At 37.4% G+C, this 14,108-nt stretch overlaps 1 protein-coding gene across 1 annotated transcript; it reads right to left on the bottom strand.

Moving 5' to 3' along the window:
- Positions 1 to 2,902: 2,902 nt before the first annotated feature.
- Positions 2,903 to 5,675, bottom strand: LOC131329057 (heavy metal-associated isoprenylated plant protein 46-like). Its single transcript, XM_058362112.1, has 3 exons — positions 5,547 to 5,675; positions 5,373 to 5,451; positions 2,903 to 3,336 (listed from the first exon to the last, which is right to left on the bottom strand). Exons 1-3 carry the CDS (start codon positions 5,550 to 5,552, stop codon positions 3,068 to 3,070), a joined length of 354 nt encoding a protein of 117 aa, XP_058218095.1. The 5' UTR covers positions 5,553 to 5,675; the 3' UTR covers positions 2,903 to 3,067.
- Positions 5,676 to 14,108: the final 8,433 nt, after the last annotated feature.

Raw genomic sequence — 14,108 nt, 5'->3', positions numbered from 1 at the left:
GGCTGTGTATGAGTATTTATAGAAGAAAAATGTGAGTATTTATAGAAGAAGAATGTGGGATATGCTCGTGGATGCATGTCAAAAGTCCATGGAATGTGAAATGGCATAAAAATGGTGGGAGCCAAATGAATTGTGGAGGGAAAAGGAAAAAGTACCTTTAACCAGCCAGTTTTGGGAGGGAATGAAGGAAGCCGAAATTTGTTTGGGAGGGAAAGTGTATGATTGATTGGGGTATTTCTGTCCAAAACAAAAAAAAGTTGATCTTTTCAAAAACAATAAATGTAGAGTTTATGGCTAGTGTTTAGAATTTAGATTTCCCATACAAAAAGAAATAAATGAAGAAGAATATATAGTGTTTATCATATGCCCCGGAGGCATATGTTAACAAAACCCTTTAAAGTATATGCAATTTTAAGGTTCCAAAGTCAATCAATTACTACTCCTACCTACCCAAAACAAGGAAAAGTCAACCAACTATACTTGCTGTATTTGAGTGTTGGATTAATTGTCACATACTTGGCTCGTTTTGAGTTCTACTCAATTGGGCCCGGGCTCGTTTCGGTCAGCTCGAGCCGAGTAATGTTACAGCATATTAGTGTTTCTGAGTAGTAGGGCTCGAGCTCAATCCAGTTTGGCCTGTGCTCAATCCATTTGGGCTAGCTCTAACTAATCTTGATGGGGAGAATATGTGTTGAACATGATTAGTTGAACTTTCGGCATCATTAGCTTGATTAATCCTGGGTCCAATCTTATCGCCTTTTGCGGAGAGTCCAATTAAAACTTGAACAAAGCTCCAAATGAACTGGTCCCAAAAGAGTTGATTGCTAGTTTCAGACCTGAGATCTTAAAAAAGAGCGAACCCTTAAATCTCAGGCCTTGACCAGCCATTGGGATTATCATTTTGTTTGTATTGTCTATCTCCTTTCAATAGTCCCTTCAAATACCCACCCAAACTAGCACCTACTAGTTAATTTCCACACTGAGGAGTTGGAAATTGGTGGATGGAATATAGTGTGTTGTGTGTGTTGTACTTCCATTGCTCAGTCTACAGCTTTTCTCTAAAAACTTCTCAGGCGCTTCAGACATGAACTACTTTTACGTAAATTTCTTGCTTACATTTATGATGGTGATTGATTTCTTTACATTTATCAATCCTGGGTCGATATTAATGGAGTAGTGCTACTGGTACAGCAGCTGCGTACAGCAGCTGCTGTACAGATCCCCTTTCCGCCCGCCTCGGGTCCCGCAAAGATGATCGGAGCCGTTTATTTTGTTCAAAATACGTCGTTTAAGGTCCCTAAAAAAAATCACCTCAATCCGATATCGGGAAGGGTGTTTACGAATCATCCAACTTTGCTTCAAAATTTAGCCTAAATTTTGAAGCAAAGTTGGATGATTCGTAAACACCCTTCCCGATATCGGATTGAGGTGATTTTTTTTAGGGACCTTAAACGACGTATTTTGAACAAAATAAACGGCTCCGATCATCTTTGCGGGACCCGAGGCGGGCGCAAAGGGGATCTGTACAGCAGCTGCTGTACCAGTAGCATTTTTGATATTAATGCATGAGACCCTCTCTCTCTCTCTCTCTCTCTCTCTCTCTCTCCGGATATTGCATTTTGTAAGGTCTGAAGGTAGGCATAGAATTCGAGAACCATACCTCTCTCTCTCTCTCCGGATATTGCATTTTGTAAGGTCTGAAGGTAGGCATAGAATTCGAGAACCATACACAAGTAGGCTAGCCTTATCAATCACCTACCTTAATTTATCCCATGTCAAGCTAGGATATGGTCTACCTGGCTCCCCAGATGCCAATTGAGAAGCGAATCAAAATTCCAAAGCCTCTTTCTAGTTGGCAACGGAGGAGCCACGCAGACGCAACAATAAGACCTCGAGATCTACAGGGGTACTGATTGTCGTAATTAAGTTCCTCTCCTTCCTTAATTTATTGTGCGTTACCTCTTTTGTAATTTTTCCATTATTTATTGGGTATCCTACTCATCAATAGTGGACGGTGCTCAATCTATACGTTAAGGGTTAATTCCTGTTATTTATTTACTTGCATGGGAAACAACCTCGTGGTTTCCTAACCCATTAAGGTTACACTGAACAAATACAGCTTATTGGCTGGTCCAAGTAGAGTTGGTACAATGGATAAGCGAACACAAAAATTGATAGCATGCGGGTAAGAGTCAAATACAAAATCAGAGGCTTCCTTGGACCCCTACATGCTTTAGGTGATTGTTACTGTGCCAACCCGTCAGAGTTTTTTGAAATTGAACACTTTATTTGCGAAAAAAACACGACAACAAAATTCACAAGAAAACGACATCCAGGCAATTGCTGAATTGAACGCTTCAGTATCAAAAGCAGGTTCAGTTTTCTCTCCTTAATTATTCAGGATCTAATTAAAATACATCCATAAATAGAGGAATTTCGAAGATCCCACCTCTACCCTATTTCAGAAACCAAAATAGAGAATGACATAAGCTAAATCAAAGATTCAAAATCAAGATTCATTCAATAAACAAACGTACGTACGTACTGTATTTCTATATACAAAACTACTTTGCCCATCTTGATGCTCTGCTAGCACCTTGTTCTATTCAATCCAATTTTAGAGAGACACTGCAGTGCTGGCTCTAGGCTAAAGCCCAAGAGGCCAGCGAAGCCCTAAAAAATGTGCAAAAACTAGGGTCCCTTTTTCAATGTACTTGTTATTACATGTTTGTTTTTTGTTCGACTCTTGGCCACACCTTTGCTAATGTGCTTTCTGCTAATTTTTAAAATAATTCAACTCCTTTATTTTTGAGAATTCAAGCAGTTGCAACTTGAGACAAAAAAAAAGCTTGTACACCTTTCTATGCCACAGTGGATCGGAAATCATAACTAAAAAACAATATTAACGTAAACCATATTTAATTTAGTTTTTATTTTGAATTTCACAGTAGTACATAGGGCCCATTCTACAAGTTCATCTTAGACCCCTCTATTCTCAGGTCCGGACCTGAGAGAGGCATAGAGTATTCACGTGATTCTTTTTTTTTCCCATATGATTTTTCTTAATTCACAAGATGGAACAACTAGCCGGGTTTTGGTCCCTAATCACGTACATGTGGCCAGATCCATATCCGTACGGGTAATTGTAATACCACGGAATCTGCACTGCAACAACCTCGTTGCTTTTGTTGTCCTCCGAGACCGGGGCCACGCTCACCAGTTCGGCAAATCCCACGTTTTTCCTCAACAACATTGTCAGTGCCACCGCGTCAATCCCGTCTCCGGTCACCTCTATTTGGTTCTTGTCCTCTCCTGCCCAAGCTGCCGATGCTACCCCTACAATTATTCAAATAATACCACATGATTAGTGTAAGTTGTGTTCTTGGAATAATTTATATATATATATATATAGTTAGGTTCCGGTGAGGGATCCCTCATTTTATTAAAATGCGGGACTCCCCTTCCCGATTGAATTTCGATGATCCGAGCCGCTCAAAGTGATCAGAACGTGATTTTAAGGGTCCCCGTGAGAAATAAGCAAAAAAAATGACCGGGAAAGGCTTCATCCGAGCAGTTTTCATTGAACGGTTCAAAAAAAAACTGCTCGGATGACGCCTTTCCCGGTCATTTTTTTTGCTGATTTCTCGCGGGAACCCTTAAAATTACGTTCTGCACACATTGAACGGTTCGGATTTTCAAATTTTGATTGGGAAATGAAAGTCCCTCATTTTGTTAAAATGAGGGATCCCTCACTTGAAAATTCCTCTATATATATATATTCTTCAGCAATTTTGGTGGGTTTTTTAAGGGTTGTTTGATAAAACTGAAAACTTAAAAATTAAGTACTAAAAGCTAAATGCTAAAATTTTTAAGTGAAAAGCTGTTTGATAAATATATTAAGTACTGAATTAAAAAAATGATGAATTAATTTTGTTCCAATTCTCTTTTAATTTACTAATAGTCATAAAATTGAAAAATTAAATACTGAAAACTAAATGCTAAAATTTTTAAGCTGAAAAGCTGTTTGATAAATATATTAAGTACTGAATTTAAAAAATGATGAATTAATTTTGTTCCAATTCTCTTTTAATTTACTAACAGTCATAATATACTTGTGGTAATGGTGGAGGAGTGGTGGAAGAGGTGGTGGTGGAGGAGTGGTGGAAGTGGTGGTGGCGACGGTGGTGGTGATGGTGGCGGAAGTGGTAGAGTGGTGGTGGTGGTGGAGTGGTACATGGGAGTGGTGGTGGTGGCGGTGTAGTGATGGTAGTGGTGGTGGAGTGGCGGTGGTGTAGTGGTGGTTGTGGTGGAATGGTAGTGGTTGTGGTGGAGTGGTGGAGCTGGTGGTGGTGATGTGGTGGTGGTGGTGGTGGTGTAGTGTAGTGGTGGTGGTTATGGTGGAGTGGTGAAGCTGTTGGTGGTGGTGGAGGAGTGGTGGTGGTGGAGTGGTATAGGTGGTGGAAGTGGTGTAGTGGTGGTAATAGTGGTGGTGGTAGTGTAGTGATAGTAGTGGTAGTGGTGGTGGAGGTGGTTGTGGTGGTGGTATGATGGTTGAATGTAAGTACACAAAAATTCAGTCAGAATTAAGTAGTTCAAAGCTACTTAATTTTTTTCAACTTTTTAGCTTATATTTTTAGTGGTACTTAATTTATTAAGCAATGTAAAATATAGTTATCAAACCTACTGAATCACTTATTATTTAATTGATTCAATTTTACGTGCTGAATTTAGGTTATCAAACAAGCCAAGGTGAACATGACAAGCGTGAGGCAGCAAAATAAACGATAATCTTTTTTTTTTTTTTTGGCTCAAGAAAATAAACTATACCTTACATAATGAGGTTGAGTTTGGACAAGATTTGTGGGTATTATGGACGACGTCTTTTTTTATCATTTTTTATAAAAAAAAATTTAGGAAATTGATATTCCCACTCCTGTTTTTGTTATTCACATTTTTTTTTCTTTTAAGCAAAAAATATATACACTTTGAACACTAAAAAACAAAAAAAAAGGAGTGTGGATAGCAAAAAAAAAAAAAAAAAGAGTGAATATCAATTCCCAAAATTTACCCCATTCATATTGAATTTTCAGATTAGTTGTTCTTCTTGATAATTGAGATGAATTGAAAAAATAAAAAATTATGGTCAAAACAAAAGAAACATTGACTAAAGACAAAAAAAAAATTAAACAAAACAAAAAACTATCTTTTTGTTCGTCTGTTTTGCCCACTTCGTACTAGTCGAATCACGGTTCAAGAACTCAGTTGTTTTTTGGCAAAAAATTCAGCCAATTCGGATCGAATTCTTGCAATTGTGCATAAAAATGGAGGGATTTAAGACAAGAAAATTTAGTAATGTATGTGCAGATATATACCTGGAACACCGACTGCAATTTGCATGGCTTTGCAACTAGACTTTTTTGCGTTTAGGGGTAATTTAATGACTACTTTTTGCTGCATAATCAAAAAAAAAAATTAGAATTAGAATTGGGGCAATTTCAAGACTGTATACTTCCTCTTTGTGACCAAAATTGATTTGTATTCCTTACTTGCATGGTTTTGGTTGCTTTGTTTTAGTGAAGAGAGAGAGAGAGAGAGAGAGAGAGAGAGTGTGAATGAGTGAGTGAGTGGCGGATCAAAAAAAAAAAAGTGAGTGAGTGAGTGAGTGAGAGTGGCATGAGTGAGAAAGAGGCTATGTGCTATTTATAGATGTTTTGGTGAATGGTTTTTATTTTGGGTAAATTTCACCAACACCCCCAAGGTTTTTTTTTTTGTCATCTTTATACATCAGTGCCTGATCAGAGGGAGTTAGTAGTTAGTATACAAGAGATTCAAAGGCTATTCCTAGCACTGAACACTAGTCACGTCTCCCGTGAAGCTCAAACTCATGCTTCCACCGGAAAGACAGGTAAGACAACCATCTTGACAAAACATGGTTTTTCCCCTACGGTTTACTTTGTACAGCTTTTGCTTAAAAGTTAAAACTATGAGAAATAACTCTCTCCACCTTGAGGTTTATGTTTGCCTTTCACATCCACCCCAGCTTTTAGTCAATAGTCAAGTTGGCCGTTAAGATCTTGAAGATATCTTTTTTAACCTTGGAATTGTCTAGTCTCTATTCTTAATGATTAATTAATTCATGCATTTTATCCACAAATTACTCTCTGTCACTCTTAACACTATGATAATCTCGCTTAGAAAAAAAAAACACTAGAATAATCTCTCCTTTCCAACAAGCATCATTACTATTCCCAAAACAATCACTATATTAGACACCGGCCACCAAAATAATGACTAGCAATCTGTTCGCCCCCAATTAATTGTATATATCAAAAAGTCTGGAACAACACACAAATACACTCTCACACACACCACAAATGTCTATGTATTTGAAGGAGTGTGAAAGGGACTCGGGGGCAGCAAACTGCTGCGCCACAAAACAGCACAGTTTGATATGCCCTACCCCATTTGTAATCTGTTTGTGGCTTTAGTCCTTGGTTGGTTTTCAAAACACCTAAATTTTTTTTAGGACCCATTACGGGTCTTACAAAGATGATTCAAACTGCAAGTTATTATTAAATTATTTTTTACGGATTCCTTAAAAAAATTACGGAGTAGCACAATTCGATATTGAAATGGCTATTTCAGAATTCATAGTGTATTTCAGAATTTGTAGGGCTGAATTCGTAGGCAGCCCTAAAAATTCTGAAACAGCCCTCACCGATATTGGATTGAGCTAATTTTTTTTCAGGAACCCATAAAGAGTAAATTGGGGTTTGAATCATCTTTGAAGGATCCGTAATGGGCCCCATAAAAATCAAAAAAAAAATTAATTTCATGAATGTGTATTGTTTATGCGTGGTACTATATACATAGTAGCAGAGCTATATATGCGTCAGCCATTGAATCTTGCCAGCCCACTCCATCCAATCATCAAATCCCAATTGCAGTAATTGACTTCATCATCTCTCTTTCTAATTTCAATTCAACTCCATGACTTCATCCCATATCTAACACGTATACATTCAAATGCATGCATATATGTTATTTTGATAGAAGAAAAAAGTACTACAATATTTAATTAATGTCAAAATTAAGACTTTTCTTTCAATCTTTCGTCTAGTGGTGTTTGAGAAAGAGAAATAATATTTTTCGAAAATCAGAACCCATTCACCACTACCAAGCAAACTACCAATTGCCTCTTACCACTATAAGTGGGCTTGCAGGGGTGCATGCCTCCATGTTGATCCAAGTATATATGCGCTCTCTTCACTACCAATGTACTCGTCTTCTACATCGATATATGGATGGCAAAACGTATTATAAGTACTGCTTATAGGACGACTTTGGAAACAAGCTAGTGTGAGAAGGAGGAGAAAATCACAACCGTGGTCGGCTAATGCAGTTTCGTGGGAAGATGGAGAGGAGAGAGAGAGAGAGACATGAATGTGTAATTTAGATAGAAAAAAGAGAGTAAAGAATTCGATTGTCAGAAGATCCGCCTTTTCTCGTCCAATGAATAAGATCCACAGCTCCTTCAATAGTTTTTGCATCAAACGGGGTTACAAGTAGTAGTGTCAGTCAATATTTAAGGACAACACTGTGAATGTGCAATCTCCGTTACCTCCATGACAACGGCTAACAGGGAGTGCAGTATCATTTCTGATCAACGTGAAGGAGGCATTGGTCTTAAATGTAAACCTCAGGGGGTGTTAGTGAAATTCGTCCTTAAATTTTTGTTTTTACCAAAAGCCAATTTATAAATTGCCTTGAGATGCAAGGAATCAACCCATATATGGATTACGTCCAAATCTAATTACACTGCCGCTAATTAATTATCGAGCTGGCCGGTGGTCGATTATGGTCCCTAAAAGGGAGGGTCTTGTTTGTTTAATACTAGCATGGGACCCAATCAGATTTTCCATTTAAGAATATAAAGATGTGACAATAAAAAAAGATGACTTTGATCAATTCAAAGTCCATGGGGAGGATCTACAAGGTAAAGACAAACATACACTTGATAAAAACATGGGATATCTTTTGAGTCGAAAAGGACAATTTTCTCGATGCTAAGCCAAATGAAAATAAATTAATCGGGGAGAAATTTTTGGATGCAAATAGGGTACAGTTGACGTGGTACCTGTGCAGCACATAGGAGCCGTCTAAACAAGCAACAGACAGCTCAGCTTGAAAAGTATCAAACAGATTTTTTTTTTAAAAAGAAAAAGAAAAGGAAAAGAGAGTTTCAATCCGAGCCATCGGTTGCATTATTTGGATGGTTTAGATGTGCTGCACAGGTACTACGTGGTACCCGATTTGCAACCAAAAATTTCTCCCCAATGTTGATTTTTGCACTCCCCCGTAAGAGTGCGGTTAACAATATGGGGAGTGCAAAAATCACTCCTCAATTAATTTAGCTCACCTTCTTGAAAATAAAATGGCCAGCCGAGAGCTTGTGTATAGGGGTACGTGTTTCTGATAATCGCGAATTTCTCCATATGTTTGCCATGGTTATGAAACAATAATCAAACTATAGACTTCAATAGCGTTTGTTGTAAAAGACCAAAAAAAAAAAGCCTTCTAAATTATTTATAAGTTGAAGTCTAATTTCAAAAGCATCGAAAATCAAGCTTCTCTAAAATAAAATCCTAAGAAAGTTTTTAGTTTTCTGCAATTTTTAGAATCTCCAAATTTGTTGATTTTTTTTAAAGAATGATAACGAAAACAAAGTGTCCAACTCAATCGTCTTGAGGGAACACTTATAATCCCTGTTGTTCAATATCTTATACTCCCTCCGTGCCAATTTGTTTGTCTAACCTAAAAATTTCAACTTTTTTAGGGAACACAATTATTACACCTAAAAAGATATAACTTTTCATATTTACCCTCAACTTTTTTACAAAAGTTACTTTATTCTACTAAAATAAGGGTATAAAGGAAAAATTGATGCAATTAGAAGTCAAATGAACAATCATTTTGGAACACTTAAAAGTCAAAAAGTGGACAAATAAATCGGGATGGAGGAAGTACTATCATTAGACCTATCTAGGCCTCTCTTCTTCAACTCACAAAGAAATTGCTAGGAATTGTACGTTGTTTAATAATTTTATGGTCACTAAGTAAGACCGTCAATCCTCAATAAATCAAGACCAAGAGAAAATAGCTTGTGAGATCGATGGATGGAATGCAAGATAAGTACTCATTGTCATAAAGCCATAGTTGTCTCCATTCGTGTACATTTTTGGTTGCTGAATTTGCTCCCAAAAAAAATGTTAAATCTCGCAATTTGTCTCTAACCCTGACGATATGCGAAGGATAGTGGCGTCAAGTCTGTATCACATTGTTTGAGAATATATAGGCAAATATATTTGTCTGTAGAAAGAGAGATCGAGTAGTGCAACACTTCAAATTTTGTGAGGTGGTTTTCTAGTTATCAAACACTAAAGCATCTTTTCACAAAAGAATGAACCTTAAAACAATAACCTTTCATTAAAATTAAGGGTCACACCCTAGCTTCCAACTTAAATCTTTAATTACTCAATAAAATCCCAAAAAATACATGGTTTCATTTTGTCACACGTACGTAGAGGAGTTGTCACACGGTAGTTGCTCCTTCTACTCGTTTAGCAAAAAATTAATTAAAAATTTACTTTTACCAAATGGATTACTCCTTTCACCCTCTGAGGCCTTGTTCCACTAAGCTTTGGGCGCTTAATTTATTCTTATTTTATCTTTATTCAAACTTAGTGAAACAAGGCTAAGAGTTATACGACGAATAAGAAAACTGTGAAAAGCTTATACAATTATGAAATTACTCGTAAAAAATATACTATTGGATTAATTAGTACTCCAACTAGTGGAGTTTAAAATTAAGTCCCAAGTCCTTTTCGTATTCCAACTAGCTAGTGTACTTGTTTCCTCACAACACAGTGCTGACCAAATTCTAGGAAAGTTCGTATACTTTGGGGGCAAGTAATTAGCTCAAGAACTTGATCAAAGTATTAGTATCACAATCGGACTTAGCCCAAATAAATTATTATTACAATATTAAAAACAAGGACGAGTTATACATGACACAACAACAACAACAAAAAGACTATTAAAAGGTTATACAATTATGTACTCCTCATTTCGGGTGGTGGATGGAAAGTAGATTTAGAAATTTGGAGAAAAATTTGTGGGAAGTTACTTTCTTTGTGACGTTGTGGTCTTTGTGGTTGACGAGAAATGATTATGTTTTTAACAACGCCACATCGGGAGCTGGGGTTGTGGGCGAGCAAGATTAAAGCTAGAGTTGCTATGTGGATAAAGGCAAAGTTCAACATTAAGGTGTAAACGGTCGAGGATTTTAAGGTTTTTTTGGATGGAATTAGAATGTTGAAACTGTAAAGATTGTTTGCAGTGGTGTATGAGGTGTTTGTTTTTTCCTCCAATTTTCTGTTGGAAGTCATTGTCAGGGGCGTGGCTTTTTTTTTTTTTTTTTTTTTTCTGCTTTTGCTGATTATTTGTGTAAGTTTGTTTAGCTTTCGTCACTCGAGCCCCCGCGATGTACCCTTTCGAGTTTATATATATGTTTCGTTTTGCCGAGCAAAAAAAAAAAAAATGATACTCCATATGCCGAGCAAAAAAAATAAAAAATATGATACTCCATAAGAAGAGTACTGTTATAAGACAAATTAGTACACCAAATTAATTATTGTAATTTGTTGACTAATTCGGTTGGATGACTTCTATGATGCCATCCTCATAATGATGTCACTTGTAAATCGTAGTCCTTTTGTCACTTGTAATTAAGCTGAGTTCTGTTAAGATTTTTGGGATTTTTTTTTTGTTTTGTCCTTATTCAAATTTTGTTTCGTGTTTGTTAGATTCTTCCAAAAAGTACAAAGAGTGAAATGTAGGTTGTGAGAAATAATTTGATAATATATTAATATCTAGTTAGTCTTGAAGACTAAACCCCTTTTTCGATTGTTCCTAAAGAAATTATCTTTACCATATACTATCTTGTGTTCAATACACATTTTTTGGATATTAATACACTTTTTACTTATTATCCTTTGCCCTTTGGGCAGACGTTAGCATTTTTCTAGGAAAAATTTATGTTGGGCTAGATTTTACAAGTTGTGAGACGCCTAGCCGAATGGTATATACTAAGTTGCGAGACGCCTAGCCCAATGGTTATTGTTTAGGGAAAATGACGGCCTATGAAGTGTTTTGATAATTAATACCGACCAAAGACATATTGAGAACATTTATTAATGCTGAAAATGTCTTTGACGGATATTAATTATTATCTTATCAAAACACGTTTTCGGCCTTCATTTTCCCTATTGTTTACGGGCTCAACACCTTGGGCTGTCTCGTAGTCCGCCAATTAATGCTACCATAGAAACCCTGAAATTGGGCCGAAGTAAAACCATGCTAGATGGTAAATCTGTTTAACTTAAGCTAAATGCAAGTAGCAGCTCAGCCCATGCAGTTGGGTTAAAACCCTTGTTCCCGAGTTCGAGTCAATTTAGGACCAGATGGGTTGGTTGTGAGGACTTCGTGTCCACTTACATTTTGGTGGGGTTCTGGTGACGGGTCTCACGATGTGGCCGGTGATGGACAAATATTTCTCCTCGGTCGAATCAGCATTCTAGGACGGGTGAGTTTCACTATGGTCACATCCAAAGGGGTTAGCATAATCTCTCCAACCCACCTTTTTTACTGGGCAAAAATTTTTTTTGGCCCACGAGCTGAGATTGTTTGGTCTAGGCAATTACATTTGTGATCTATACAATGGGAAACAAAGTCTGGACCGAAGCCCACGACCCAATTCTCACAAAAACCATTTTTTTTTGAACGAACTGTAATGTGATACACAAAAGCGAATCAAATCGTGTGTTTCATACAGTTTCCTTAAAATAAATTCACCGCCTATCAAGGGTAATGAGGTTGAACCAACGTCTGTCTCCCAAGATAATTCGACTGGAAACACGACCCACTGAACATCATCGTAGACTACCTTGGCGGATTGAACTTCGTCTGCATCTCTCTCACCCAAAAACAGTATCAGAATTGCTCTATAGAATATGAAAAACGTGACGTACAATGAAACCATTGAAACGGGATACATCGACATAACGACCAAGGTGAGACCCTTTGAGCTACTGTAGAATAAATTGGGGAAAACTGCATAATTGAATTGCTGCCATAACCTCACATAATGGGGGGTCTTAACTCGCAAAAACCTGCTAGAGCATTGAGCTGTACCACCCAGGTACATTGAACACAGGAGGGATCAATCCTTCGGTTGCCTCGGAAGACTCTCTGACTGCCTCGAATTCATTCACCTCCGAAAATTTCCAACCTTGTGTGCAAGGGCCAGATTCACTTTAGGTAAGCAAAGATTGAATTATAATCTCTTGTTTCTTAGTGAATAATCCTATGTGGTCAAATGAATCAAATTAATCCTGTAATGCAGAGTTGTTTTTTTTCCCCGCATTTGGTATAAACTCGACGCTAAAACTGAAAATTTGTTACTTAGTTTTCTTTTGTACTAATAAGTTCAGTTTAGTTCTACCGCGGCGAAAAACATTTAAGAATTAGAATTTGTAGGCGGCATATTTATAACCACTTTTGATCAAATTATCATGCCAAGATTAGTGGTTTTGAGCAGAAATTAAGGGCAATGCTAAGTGGGAACTACAGGCGACCACCGGGGCGGTCTGTTTAAAGTTGAAAACAAAAATTATATGATCAACTGGTCTTACAAGTAAGTACTTACTAGTGTTTTTTTTAAGAAGGTTTATGGAACGGGTGGTACTGGCCATAATACATATGTGGGTCAAGCGTGTATCATTAATGGGTCAATGCCAATTTGCATTTTGGGCCTGGTTGATGTCAGTTCCAGAATCGGGAGGTGGACTACTGGAATAGAGATGCATAGCAATAGCACAGAGAGCCTTTTTTTTTTTTTTTTTTAAAAAAAGTCATAAGCCCATCGGACAATATGGATTCTAGAAAAGATACAGTAAAGAACCAGAGTTACCTAAACTTCGATCTCAGACACCTACTGTCGAAGCAAGCCAGCCGAAATCGTCGATACATAAGAACCAATCTAGATTTAGATAAACAGAGAATCTAAAAGATCCACAGCTCAAACTCTAAAAACAAACTACCGTTGAAATCTGAAAGCAAACAACAATAATATCAACTATAAGTTAACTACTCTCATGGACTAATCCACAAGCGTTGCCCACCAGAGAGCCATAATTCCACTAGTTGTTACATGACAATGCAAAATCGAAATAGAAGGGATCCTTTCATTTCACAAGGATCTCGATCTTCTGATTCAAAGATATGTAAATCAAATTATCTTTGACTCAGAAGCATGATCCGCAATTCGATCACGAAAAAATTCACCCTAGGCAATTGCTAAATTGAATACTTTTCACTATCTGAAACAGCTTTTTCCTCTCCTTAATTTGTTATATAATCATAATCTTTCCCTAAAAAGAGGAATTCAAATATTCATTAAATCCAACTTTAGAGAGAGGGGGAGAGAATTCTTAATTCACATCATGAAACAACTGTCCGGGATTTGGTTCCTAGTCTCATACCCATGACCCAATCCATCAGCATACGGATTTTGGTTCTTAGTGTCATACACAAAACCCGGTTCATATGCATACGGGTTTTAGTTCGTAGTCTCATACCCATGACCGAGTCCATCTGCATAAGGGTTTTGGTTCTTATATAGTGTCATAACCATAACCCGGTTCATATGCATACGGGTTTTACTTTGTAGTCTCATACCCATGACCCAATCCATATGCATATGGGTTTTGGTTCCTATCCTCCTACCCATGACCTGGTCCATATGCATATGAGTTTTGGTACGAGAAATACCTCCTACGGGAATTTGCACCGTGCCGTCGTCGTCCCCACCGTACTCCACACCCACGCTTACAACCAGCTCAGAAATCGTCAGCTCCACTCCACCGCGTGAATCCCATCTCTAATCGTCATTCTGTGGCTATTGTCCTGCCTTGCAAAAGCTACTGATCCTACGTACCCCTACAATTATAAAAATAGTAACACATACTTAGGGAAAGTTGTTTTCTAAA

Source organism: Rhododendron vialii, chromosome 6a (genome assembly GCF_030253575.1).
Source record: "Rhododendron vialii isolate Sample 1 chromosome 6a, ASM3025357v1".
Classification (NCBI taxonomy): Eukaryota; Viridiplantae; Streptophyta; class Magnoliopsida; order Ericales; family Ericaceae; genus Rhododendron; species Rhododendron vialii.
This window is presented reverse-complemented; position numbering and strand designations above follow the sequence as displayed.

What these genes read in the sequence shown, in the direction of transcription:
- LOC131329057 (XM_058362112.1), bottom strand. An exon ending in AATTGCAGTCGGTGTTCCAG is followed by an intron (nt 3,337 to 5,372) that starts GTATATATCTGC and finishes GAATAATTGTAG; the next exon opens with GGGTAGCATCGGCAGCTTGG.